General features: G+C 28.1%; 5 protein-coding genes across 5 annotated transcripts; 3 read left to right on the forward strand and 2 right to left on the reverse strand.

The window, feature by feature from the left end:
• Positions 1–283: 283 nt before the first annotated feature.
• On the forward strand, positions 284–5,402 carry PPL_09437 (G-protein-coupled receptor family 3 protein; the record flags this gene model as incomplete). The annotated part of the gene is made up of 14 exons (XM_020580232.1): positions 284–307; positions 1,084–1,657; positions 1,719–1,919; positions 2,001–2,070; positions 2,150–2,248; positions 2,325–2,563; positions 2,633–2,940; positions 3,006–3,989; positions 4,054–4,107; positions 4,181–4,315; positions 4,377–4,475; positions 4,531–4,550; positions 4,692–4,713; positions 4,776–5,402. 14 exons carry the CDS (start codon positions 284–286, stop codon positions 5,400–5,402), a joined length of 3,456 nt encoding a protein of 1,151 aa, XP_020428819.1.
• Positions 5,403–5,501: 99 nt separating this feature from the next.
• PPL_09438 (magnesium transporter CorA family protein) lies at positions 5,502–6,898 on the reverse strand (the record flags this gene model as incomplete). Its single annotated transcript, XM_020580233.1, has 3 exons — positions 5,502–5,895; positions 5,970–6,766; positions 6,842–6,898. The coding sequence occupies 3 exons, from the start codon at positions 6,896–6,898 to the stop codon at positions 5,502–5,504; spliced, it is 1,248 nt and encodes a 415-aa protein (XP_020428820.1).
• Positions 6,899–8,094: 1,196 nt separating this feature from the next.
• On the forward strand, positions 8,095–8,999 carry PPL_09439 (cupredoxin domain-containing protein; the record flags this gene model as incomplete). The annotated part of the gene is made up of 4 exons (XM_020580234.1): positions 8,095–8,128; positions 8,174–8,197; positions 8,280–8,591; positions 8,905–8,999. The coding sequence occupies 4 exons, from the start codon at positions 8,095–8,097 to the stop codon at positions 8,997–8,999; spliced, it is 465 nt and encodes a 154-aa protein (XP_020428821.1).
• Positions 9,000–9,837: 838 nt separating this feature from the next.
• Positions 9,838–10,319, forward strand: PPL_09440 (uncharacterized protein; the record flags this gene model as incomplete). The annotated part of the gene is made up of 2 exons (XM_020580235.1): positions 9,838–10,250; positions 10,292–10,319. 2 exons carry the CDS (start codon positions 9,838–9,840, stop codon positions 10,317–10,319), a joined length of 441 nt encoding a protein of 146 aa, XP_020428822.1.
• A 260-nt stretch (positions 10,320–10,579) lies between these two features.
• On the reverse strand, positions 10,580–12,398 carry PPL_09441 (uncharacterized protein; the record flags this gene model as incomplete). The annotated part of the gene is made up of 2 exons (XM_020580236.1): positions 10,580–10,590; positions 10,811–12,398. The coding sequence occupies 2 exons, from the start codon at positions 12,396–12,398 to the stop codon at positions 10,580–10,582; spliced, it is 1,599 nt and encodes a 532-aa protein (XP_020428823.1).
• Between the last annotated feature and the right edge of the window lie 1,159 nt (positions 12,399–13,557).

The following is a 13,557-nucleotide window of genomic DNA, read 5'->3' on the forward strand; positions in this document are numbered from 1 at the left end:
ATCAAACAAACAAACAAAAAAATAAAAATGCATGCAAAAAAAAAAATCAAAAATAAATAATTATAACACATTTCACCACAGTACCTATTTAATTGACCAATAACACTCTATATATACAACCAATGCAACAACCAAGAGATATAATCGATCATTTTTTTTTTAATTAATCTAATGATAATCTTCTCTACAATATGTTTAGGATGATTTTGTTTATCTCTTGATAACATTTCTTACTAGATTTGATTGAAAGAAATATGTAAATTCGAAATGAAAGACGTGAGAAATGATCAATCATACAATTACAAAGGTATCAGATCTGTTTTATATATTTTCGAATAGTTTAATTTTTTTCCTCTATGTGATGATTCGATTTGTTTTGGTCTGTTTTAATTTTATTATTTATTTATTCTTCCATTTCCTCTTTTTTTTTAAAAATAAGGATAATTACTATCAGTAATCAATCAATCTATCAAAAAATCCAACAATATTATTCATTTTTTTAAATAAAATAAGAATAAGCAATTACTTGTCTTGCTTTATTATTATTATTCCAACAATTTATGATCAACATACAATTTCTACTACAGATGATTTACTACTACTACTAATACTTCTACCTGTGTAAAATTTTATATATATTATTTTTCCTTTTATTATTATTATTATTATTATTATTATTATTATAATTGAATAAATCTAGTTATTAGTTCTAAAATAGAAAAGAAGAGAATAGAATAAACAATAATAATAATATTTTTTGATCATAGTTTAAATATTTAAATTATGAATGGAATAAGGAAATAACATTATGTTGATGTGTAGTAGATTTTTATTATTTCTACTGTTGTTGTATCTGTTTTATAGTATTACTTTTTTGGTTGTTGGTATGTCAAGTTGAACTAAAAATTAAATAATCACGTGTTTGATTATTATAATCTAATTTCCCAATACACACCCCCATTATTCTCACTTTTACCCAATATATTTTTGCAATTCTATTTTATTTTTATCACAATTATCAAAGATATCACTCATACATATATAGATATAGCACTTCATCATTAGATTAAATATTAATATTAGCAAAAAATTGACTATTTATATCTATCTATTTTAGAAGCAAAACCAGAAAAACATAAACATATAGTTAATGATACACTTACATCAATCTATATTTCACCAGATGGAAAAGATGATAGTGATTGTGGCGCAATTGGACGACCTTGCTTCACAATCTTCAAGGGAGATTCTAAAATTCGAATAGGATCCAATTATGTATTTTATCTACTTCCTGGGTATTACGATTATTCCAATACCACACTATACAATCTTTCCGATGTAAATTTCACAATGATTGGTGTAGCAGGTCCAAAACAAACGAAAATCAAGCTATCTAGTGGTGGTAGATTTGTTGTGGTGGTTAGATCGGTTTTCAATTGCATTGGAATCACTTTTTTAAATTCATTTACACCACGCAGCTACAACTCTTTCAATACAGCACCAAACTTTAGAAATGTCTATTCGCGAAGAGCAGGAGTGGAACTCACGGATTTCAAGTTGACAATTGCACCATTCAAAATTCGAAATTCCAATGCAACTTTGATAAATATATATTCTTTTAACAATTCAATCGAAAATTTCTTGGCTTCAAGGAAATGTAAGGATTAATTAAAATTTAAATTTTAGAAAGGAAATTAATAATTTTTTATTTATTATAGCTGAAGTTGCAATTATAAACTCAACATTTCAATTGAATGATCATGATAGTTTATTCGAAGCAAATTATTGCAAATTTACTATTTACCAATCAAAGATATTCAGTAACGATATTAGTGTATTAGTATCATCAAATTTCTCTGAAATTAACATTATATCAACATCCATTTATTATAACAAATGTGAACAAGGATTCTTTTTTAGTAAGATATAATTTTTTATTTTAGATAAAACTAAAATCAAAAAAAAAAATCCAATTTCTAATCTATTATTTTCATAATTAGATACCTCAGCAGTAACCATCTATAATTGTATTATATCTGAAAATGTATCAATATTCGGTCAATTAATATTGTATGTATATAAAAATAAAATAAAAATATCAATGGTATAAAAATTATAATTTAACTTTTATTCTTAAATATCACCTCAGAGCAACCTCATATATGAACATGGCAAATGTTATAATTAAAAAAAATATAGGTCTTGGTGTAACTAGTATATTATTTCATAATTTTGATAGTGCATCAAAGTAAGGAAATATTAATAATTATATCTTTTAAAATATAAAATTTAATTTTTTTTTTAAACAATTTAAATAGTATTAGTGAGACTATTTTTAGTGAAAACATATCCCCTGTTGGTTCTGTAATAGTGAATGAAGCAAGGTCATTTACAATTTTAAACACCCTTTTTACTGGACAAACCCCTATCGATACAACCTCAATTTCGATCTATGGAAATGGTGAACTATTCGCTCTCAACTCTGTTTTTCATAATTTAACTGGAACTTGTGTGACATCCGATTCACAATCTATTATTGTGTTTTCTGATGTTTCTTTTTTAAGTAAGTAGCAATAAGAAATAAGATTATCTATAGTGGTTATTGATTTATATTATAAATAAAAACATATAGAGGTTCAAGGGAAGATTGTTCAATCTTTTGGTAAAGGTGAAGTATTTTTTGGATCATGCATTTTCGAAGAAAATACAGCATTTGACCATTTAATTTATCTTTCGAATAAGGTCTCTGCATATTGCTTTAACTCACGAATAATTTCCAACAAGTGTGCTTCTTTTTTCGAAATTAACTTTGAATCAAGTTTGCGTGGTGTAAACATGATTGCTTTAAACAATTTCTTCCAAGATGCTTTGATTACCGGTTCAAATTCCTTTGGTATATCCCTTCAATATTCTTCTTTTATCAATAACCTAGGAGTATATGTAATATTATTTTATATTTATTTTATATTTTATTCTTATTAACATTTTTAATAACAATCAAATAGAAAGGAGTAATTTTTCAAATCGATCAATCCGGTTCTATAAATATTACAGATTCTCTATTCTATGGGAATAAATCACCGTTTGGTACATTTATCTACTTTAGGAAAATTGCAACTCGAGGATGGACCGAATGTAATAATAATTTCATGAGAAACACTTTCAATACCAATACTGCTTCATCATCTGGCGCACTTGTATACTTTGAATATAATGTCACTTGCCCATTCATTTGTGAGGAATGTTTTGAAAGCCACAATGTTGCAACCTTTGGAGACTTGGTTAACAGTGAATATTGGAACTTCACTGTGTTGGCTCCCAACCACACAAATACTCCGCAAAACTTTCAAGTGGTAATCACGGCATTGGATGCGTTTGGAAATCGTGTATTAGGAAGGAATGACGTTAGTTTTTTGGTTGATGAACAGTGTCCGAATGTCAACCTCACTGGTATAAAGACAACTATACTCAACAGCAATGGTATTTCAATTATGTATAACTTGCAACTCAGTGGCGAACCAGGAACATCTTGTGTTCTCAATTTCACATCAGATCCACCATCGAAAACTGGACCAGTTTATGTTAATTTGACCTTGGACATATGTACAGATGACCATAAAGTGGTATCATATCAATCTCAATTATATTGTTTAAAAAAGGGTGGAATATCTGATATAGTTAAGCTCATTATCACATCGTTGATGGTAGTAGAATTCATAATTGTCATAATAGCTATGATAATAACCATTATCTATAGAAACAATAGATTGATAGTTCACTCCAACATTATATTTCTGTTGACAGTATTGGTTGGATGCCTTTTACTACTTGGATCGATTATAACCTCTGAAATCACTGCTGATATTACTTGTATCTTGAGAAATATTATTATTCCTGCTGGTTTGTTTATCACTTCTCTATCTGTCATTGCCAAACAAATTAGATTATGGAGTATTCGAAGACAACTCAATTTTCAAAAGAAAACATTGGTAAATATATATTGTTTTTAAAATTTTAACTATATCTTACAATCAATTTTTATATACCTTCTAGATGAAAACCAGTTATTTCTTCAAATGTTTTGGAATTTTATCAATTGTACCAGCAGTATGTTTTTAAAATAATATTAATTATATTTATAAAATATTTTAACTAACCAATTTTATTTATTTCAATTAAGATAATAATTTCTCTAAATGCAATTGTCTCGCCATTAAAACCAACTGATATTATAAACTTAAATAACCATTCAGTAACCCATGTTTGTACATCTCAACATGGAGTTATCTATGTAATAATAAATCTCGTTTATTTAGTAAGTTATATTCTCTACTAAGAATAATAGATTAATAAAATATTAATTTTAATTTATTTAGGTTTTATTATTATTGGTTTCTTGTGTATTGATTTTTTTAAGCAGAGACTATAGATCATCACCAGGAACTTTTAATGAACCAACCTATATAGCAATTTTAGTAAGTTTTTTTTTCTATAATAACCAAACCTGATTACTTACATTATTTTTTTTAGATTTACAATTATTTATTATTGTTATTCATTTTAATACCTCTAAGATTTTCATTCTCTAGTAGTCCGAATGCACAATTTCTAATTATCTCGATAACTATTCTTTGCTATGTAATTAGTACTATTTTACTTCTTTACATTCCAAAATTTAATATTATATTTAGAAAACAAGCCGTTGTTTTATCTGTAAGTATAAGTAATTTCAATTTGAATAAAAAAAGCGAATAATTAACTCCTTTTTTCTATAGATGATGAAATTCATAGAGGAACAAGAACAACAACTTGATAGAAATAGAGACATCTTAATGTTTTATGAATTGTATGGAAATGATGAAGGAAAATTGAATTTTGCAAATCACAATATTTTCACTCCTGATACTCCGTCACCATCGATCCAACACGGATCAGGCCATATCAACCCACCGAATGACAACAATAACCTGCACAATAATAATAGTATTATTATTAACCAATACAACAAGAATATATCACACGGTCTACCCAGTCCACCAAACAAATCTACTTCCGATTCTCCCAGTAGTATCCCTTCTGATACAATACAAAGAGTTACCAATAACCATATCAATAATAATAATAATAATAATCATATTAACCATAGAAATAGCATTAAAGATTTAGATGCAATTTATGGATCTATGGCATTTAATAATGAGGAACCTATGGACAGTCCTTTCACAAAATCATTGAAAAGTAAATTCTCCGCATCACCTGACAACTTGAATACCACCAATAACAATAACAACAATAATAACGAAACAATACCCCAAAGAACATCGGTATCCACACCAAATTCACCTGTATCAAATTTTAGGAGAACCTTTGCATTGACGAAAAAGAAAAAGAACAAGAAATAAATTAAAAAAAAAATATATTATTTATGTAAGAATAGTTTTGTTGATTTGATTATCAATGATTACTATTACTGTTGTTTTAGTTGTAGTTGTAATTGTTATCTAAATATATCCTTTCTTATAAGAATAGACCAAAAAAATGAAAGCAAAAGCAATCATTGCTGAGATGATGCCAGAGAACCAACTATAGTTATCGACTGCATCGGCCAAACCAGGCATTTTTATGTTCATACCAAATACACCGGACAACCATGTCATAGGCATAAAGATAGTGGTGAGTGTGGCAATACGAGACATACTGATATTCAAAGTGTGTGACTCTTCGTCCATCACCAACGACACCTTTGAAATATAGATATTTCCTATATTCTCCAGCAATTCCTCAGCCAACTTTATCTTTTGTTGCAATCTATAGAGTCTATCTTTAATATTATTAAGATGTCTAACTGCCTCTGTATCCGATATATTATCTCTTAATAAAGATGACATAACATCACTTAATAATAAAAATAATAAATGTAAATATAAATAGTAGTATATATGGTATCTTATGCTAGCATTCTTACTTACTTTTTAATGAATAACCATGAAAGTAGATTAGTTGCTTTTCTAACAGCCCTACCTAAACGAATGTAGAGTTCGGACTTGGCAATCTCATCACGCATGGTGTACTCGTCGAGAATGTTGACTTCCACCATGAGAGTGTCGGCGAGTGTAGAATAGATTCCGTGGATGGCATCGAGGAAACTGCATAGCACCCAGTGAGATGTTGGGATTTGGTTGTTATCCAGGTAGCGGAATGACTTCATCACCGCTTCGAAGCACTCCACAGGACGACTGTGGAACACCAGTACGAACGACTTGAATATCACCAGATAGATATTCGATGTCTCCAGTACATTGAAGTCGTTGTAGCAGATCTCACTGGTTGAAACAAACAGGTAATGCGAATACTCTTCGGACTTTTCACTGCTGTCTTGCGTAATGATATCCTCATATGTCAAGTGATGAATAGCGAATATCTTACAGATCACCGAGATTTCATCGTCATCTAAACCCTCCATATCCAACCAATAAACATCATTCTTATTATTATTATCATTATTATTATTATTATTAATATCTTCATCTATTAATATTTTTGAATGATTATTATCAATGTTATTGTTATTACTACTATTGTTATTGTTATTAAGTGTTGGTTGTTGATGTTGATGTTGTTGAACAAGAGGTGGTGATAATAAAGTAGAATTACTGAGGTCGTTGAAAAAAGATTGATCTCTCTTGACCAAGACATGAGAAAAGTCAATCAATTCCTGAAAAGTATATTCTTTATCTTGATCTTTTAGTTCATTGATAATATGAATCTATAAACAAAATAACAATAATAATAATAATTAATATCTTTCACTTTTGAGATGATAAAAATAAATAAAACGCACTTTCTTTTCTCTACGTAGAGAACCACTCGAGACAGATGTTGAAATAGATTGATTCATTTCTTTTCTTCAATATTGAATATATTTATCAAATTACAAATAATAATAATAATAATAATAATAACTATTTATCTTTTACTATTCATTTAACTTTTGCTATTTTTGATTCGATATCACTATTTTTAAATTGTTTAATAATTATAATCTTTCTTTGCAACAATGTCAATGGTGGTGGTAGTCATCATACTGTTCTAAGCTAGCTTAATTATATTATACTGTTGTGTTATTAATTTGAAGGAATAACTTAAGAGGGAGTTGGTTTGTTTTTGTTTTGTTTAAAAATAAAAATAAAAATAAAAATAAAAATAAAAATAAAAAAAAACAAAATTATCAGACTTTTTTGGTGTTAAATTTATGAACTTTTTGGTATGAGGGTTTGACAAACATGCAATACCAGAATAATTGCTTTTAATTATTCCTGTTTCTAAATATTTTTATTTTTATTTTTATTTACATTTATTTTATATAAAATGATAATCAAATATCGACCAAAAATATCAGCAAATGCAATAAATAAATAAAAAAACATATTATGTGTGGTGGTTGACAAGACTAATCAAATCCTTTACCAGAAAATAAAAATATATTTAAATATTTAAAAATTAAAAAAATTAAAAAAAAAACTGATCAAAAAAAAAAATTGAGCGAGGGTAACCACAAAGAAAAAAGCAAACCTATTAGGTCGTTTTTTTTGCATGATTTCTTTTCTTTAATAGGATGGGCACCTAAATACCAACAATTGCTATTCCCCAACAAAAATAATGCATAAATATAAAAATATCTTTTGATCTGAAAGCCCCACCAAAAAAGATGCTCTGATGTTGTTAGTTTCACATCACCTGATGTTTTTTCATTTTTCAAGATTTTATGTTTTTTTTATAAAAAATATGAAAATTAAAAACGGTCCACCAGACATCAATTTTTCACATCTATTTTAAAAAAAAGATATATATATCTATCTATCTTAATAATAATAATAATATCTGTAGTATTATTTTTTTCCTTATTTATTTATTTATTTTTTGTTTTTTATTTTTTATTATTATTTTTCTAAAACATACACATTCTTCTTTTTTTTTTTTTTTTTTAAAAAAAATAAAGAAATAAATTATATATATTAATCTTTAAAAAAACACAATTAACAATCAAACATTTCATATAATATATTATAAAATAAATAAAATAAAGAAATACAGATGAAGGGATCACCACTGAGTAGTTATAGTTTTAGTAAAGTAAAATCAATACCACTTTTTTATATATTTTTAATATTAGTACAGTTTATATGTTTAACAAAGGGTATGTTAGTTATGATGGTTATTATTAAATAAAACAACTTGTTGCTAACTTTAAACTGATTCATTTATTGTTATTTATTTAGCGGCTGACGTTGTAGTTATGTGGGATAATCCAATGATTTCAAATATTACGATCTACGTGGGTGATACAGTTCATTGGGTAACATCAGACAATCAACCACATACAGTCACCTCATATCAAGTAGAGCCAACCGTCGGCACACCAGCACCTTTTATCAATTCACCATTGATCACAAGCGATGAAAATGGAATCAGTCAATTTTCAAAGCGTAAATTCTCAAAGATGTTCACACAAGAGGGTTTACACTACTACCATGATCAACATAACCCTGACTCGATGCAAGGCACCGTTCATGTAATCAAACAATCAAGAGGTTTGTATCATAACAATAACATATCATAGCATATCAAATCATTATATCTATAATGTAAATCAACAAAATCAGTTAGCATCATTGATGAACAATCGATCTTCACATACAAAAAAAAAAAAAAAAGAATTTTAGTAACACAACCTAAGTTTTTTTTTTTTTTTTTGGTCGCCACTTGCTTTTTTTTCTGTCTAAAGATCAGTTGTTTGTGAGATGAAGATCAGATCTAGTTGAAAATAGTTTAGTTTATAATAATAATATACATTTTAACAAAAACAATTAACTAATCTTTATTTAATCTTTATTTTTTTTATAGAATCAGGTATTGAAAATTCAAGTTCAAAAGAAACAATTGAAAGCTTTTTATTTGCCAGTTTACTCGCTTTTCTTATCTTTTTCGTATTCTCATAGATTGTGAGAATGGAAATTTAAAATATAGACGAGAATTGTAAACGATTACATTATAATAACCCCCTACCTCCCCTCCCAATTTACTGGTAAACAAATAATTACCCAACGAACCAACAAATCCAGTATTACATAATAATACTAATTAGATTGATAGTATTTAAAATCAAATCACTACAAAAAATTAAAAAAGTTATTACTATACTGTATTTATATTATAAAATTACATTACCTGTGTTCTATATTCTTTATTATTTTTGTTTTAACTCATTGTTGTTGAGTGAGTAAGTGAGTGTTATACCAAGGTAAACCGCACATATAAATTAAATATAACTCTGTTTTTTAAGTTCAATCGAGTCACCACCACAACTAAAAATAAAAATAAATTAAAAAAATAATTTAAAAAAAACAACAAATAAATAAATTAATTTTTTAATTTTCATCTATATTCTTTTTGTTTTGACAATTATTCAATTTATTAATATATTATTATTTTTGTATTATTATCATTATTGTTTATATTAAAAGATTTATTTTATTTCAATAATTATTAATGGAGTTAGACACAATTTATAAAAAATTAAAGAAATACGAGAAGATATTGAACAGAAACGAAGATATAGATTTCGTATTTCAACATGTTAAAGTTAGTCGATCTACCTATAGTCATCATGGACTGAGAGTTGTATTTCCTGATTTAAATGGAATAAGTAGGTTTCTAATTGTAGTAGTTTATTCTTTGAATTAATGATAATAATTTATTTTCTTGAAAAAACCAATAGTTCATTTTTCGACATTGTCAGGACCGAATTCCAGTTTGTGGTCGTTGCCCAGCGAGAAAATGGGTGCCGAGATATTGTGGGCAAAAGATGACGACGAGTTCATTGGAGATGCCAATAGACAACTTGTGGTGGTCGAGAGTACCGAGAATAACAGAGATGCATTCAATAGACTTGTAGAAATCGTGGCGAATGCCGCCAACCAAACCTATCATTTATTAAAGTATAACTGTGAGCACCTGGTGAATTATATAATGAAGGGAATTGCTTCGAGCAAACAGGTTGTAGATGCTGCACAAAAACTATCACTCGGTGCTATGGTGGTGGCAACTGGTATTGCAGCCTACAAAATATATACATCTCGATCTGAATCATCGACAACAACGACAACCATCACCAATGGACAATCAACAACTACAACTTTGACTTCAACCGCAACCACCACTTTTAGCAATCAAGATAAAAGTAAACCAAAGTAATATTATCAAAAAAAAAAAAAATATTATTAATAATAAGTCATAAGATGTACAAATTGTGTAAATAAATAAATATAAGTAAGTTTAGTCAATCTATAGCAAAGATAAAAGTTTGGTTATATAGTTGTTATTTTTTAAAAATAAATAGAATAATGATTGTCATTATTATTTGTTGTTTTTATTCAAATATTATTATCATAAGTTATTTTGTTGTTTTTGATTGTAGTATTACTGATTGGTGATTTCGATATGGAGATGGCGAAAGGATGATTCGGTCCAACTAAACTGTACATAAATTTATGATGAAAAAAAGGATGTCAAAGAGAAGTTAAGTTACTGCTGTGAAAATATAAATATATATGGATAATATTAATGTTGTGGTTGGAAATAGATAGAAGGAGGGAAGTGTATCGGTATTGGTTAATTTGTTTCATCGGAATATATATATATATATAAATATATCTTGGTTGGTTTCGATTCGATTTGTATTTATATTTAGGAAAAACTTATTATTTGTATATTAAAAGTGTTATATAAATATATAAATTAACTAACTAACTAATATTAGTAATATTATCTGTTGTTGTTGATTTTTTATCACTAATATCAGTTTCATTATTACTATTATTATTAGTATTATTATTATTATTATTATTAGTATTAGTATTAGTATTAGTAGTAGTTGTAGTAGTAGTGGTAGTATTATTATTGTCATTATTATTATTATCATCTTTTTCAATCGTTGTACTGTTACTAATATTAATTATACTAATTGTATTGTTGTTATTATTATTTTTATCTTTTTTCTTTTTTGTTTCATTGTTATTGTTGCTATTATTATTATTACTATCGGTGGTATTATTATTTTGGTTTGTAATTGTACGAAGTCTGATCTCGCGTAATTTGAAATCGATGGTCATACGACAACCAATACATTGTTTTGAATTCTGACAATTGTGATTTTCAGAGATGTGAAGTCTCATGTTTTCAAGAGATTCACGGAAATTACAAATAAAATGAGGACATTGGTAATCTTCGGTATCCCAATTCTCATCGCTCTCGTCATATTCACTATCGTCGGTATCGTCCTCACTGTCATTGTAATAGGCAATACTACTGTCGCTGTTGTTGTTGTTGTTGTTGTTGTTCCCCGACATATTGGCTGCATTATTAACAGTGCTTCCACTGAACTCTTCACTATCCTCGAAAGCACCGCTGTTCCAACTGACAGGTGAACTCGTCTCACTATACTGTTGAAACTGCATTTGCTGTTGGAATTGTTGTTTCAATTGTTGTTTGATTGGTTGCTTCACATTGAAAACGTCTTGCTCCTCTTCATCTTCATTGTAGTCATCTGTTCGCAATCTTTTATATTCGAAATCTTCTTCGTACAACTGACTATTATCACTATCATATAGTTCTGGACCTTCATAATTATTATTATTATTATTTATAGTGTAATTATAATTTATATTATTTTTGTTATTATTATTGTTATTATTGTTATTATTATTATTATTATTATTGTTATTGTTACTACTATAATTATTATTACTATTATTATTATTCATGTTATTATAATGTTTTCTCTTTATGGATGAGAATATGTTTGGAGATGGGCTTGGACTTCCGTTGTTACTGCCTCCGGAGTCGCTACCACCACTGACATTGTGGGCGGGATTGACAAGTCGACGTTTCTTCTCACCGAAATGAATCTGAAGTTGGCAACCGTCACAGTTTGGCGGACTTGGACACAGGTGGACGTGTTTCGGATTGCGAATGTGACTCTTCATTCCTTCACGCGATGCATACCAATTGTTGCAAGCGATGTGTGGACATTTGATTCTGCCGTCGGAGATCAACATCTGGATAGAGTCGGAATCGTCGGGAGTGGCCTCGAACTTGGACCGACGGTAGACACGTTCGTTCGGACAGTGAGCATACGATCCATTGCATCCGTGGATCACTTTGCAGTGCTCCTCGACATTGGCGAAATTGCAGCACTCGCCAGAGCAACCTTCGTGCAAACAACGAAATTTGGTTTTTGGCTTTTCCAAATTTTTCTCTTTGAATTTCCGCGAGTATTCACGCTCGTTGGCGCAGTTCTCTGGCGTACCATCGCATCTATGGACACCCATGCAATGCATTTTAACATTGGTGTAATCTTTATTACATCCATCATGGAGACATAACTTCCTGTTTTTTGTCATTGCAAACTGCTCTGCTCTCTGTCTATTCTAAATTTATTATTACTCTTTTCCAATCTATTATTATTTTTTAAAACTATTTTTTTTTTTTTTTTTTGCAAAAATTGAATTAATTGATTGGTTGATCGATTTGATCGATTTGAGAGATCGGACTTTTGATTCTATATGTAATCTGACTATTTAAAACTACAAAAAAAAACAAAAAACAAAAAAACAAAAAAAAAAAAAACAAAAAACTTTCTATTTACAATAATAATCCAACTTATAAACTAATTATATAAATATTTGTTTTGATTTGATTAAAAATAAATAAACTATGAGTAATTATTGATTTATTAATAAATATGTAGATTTTGATTGGTTTTATCTGTGTGGGGGTGAAGTGAATGCAAGAATGAAAATGATGATTGTTTTGTCTTTGAATGTGTGAATCAGATGATTGCGGATTGCATTTACAAAGACTGACTTGGTGATGAGAGTTTGTTTTTTTAATAAAAATAAAAAAATAAAAAACTTTGTTGTTGTGTTAATGATTTTATGCAAATATGTATTCGTTTTTGGACATCCCAAAAATGCCCTCAGACTCTGGTGGTGATCGATAAAATAATTTATTTGACGAAAGTGGTCCAGCCACGCCTAAAAGGGGTGGCTTGTGATTTGTTTTTGGTTTTTTTGTGGTGTCTTTTTTTTTTTTTTTTTGTTTTTTCTATTGCGAACAATTTTAAAGATTTATTTGGCTGATCAAATAATATTCAGCTTTTGTGGTTGGTCTTTTCCTGATTATTTTGTCGACAAAAACAAAAATAAAAAAAAGTTTGTTTTTATTTTATTTTTTTGTGAGAGGTCCTCCGTATTTATGATTTCTTTGATCAAATACCTTTTAGTTTTTTTTTTGCTTTTTTTTTTCTTCCCTCTTTTAAATATTTTTCTTTTGACTTTGTTTGGTCAACCAACCATATAAAAATAATTACTTTTTTATTATAAAGAAGTTATTTATTACAATGGTTATTATTGATAATAGCAATTGGAGTGATGATGATGAAATATTGATGTTGATGAATATAATTAATTGATAGCTGGTGATATGTTTAATGTTTGT

Source organism: Heterostelium album, assembly GCF_000004825.1.
Source record: "Heterostelium album PN500 unplaced genomic scaffold PPL_scaffold11, whole genome shotgun sequence".
Taxonomy (NCBI): domain Eukaryota; phylum Evosea; class Eumycetozoa; order Acytosteliales; family Acytosteliaceae; genus Heterostelium; species Heterostelium album.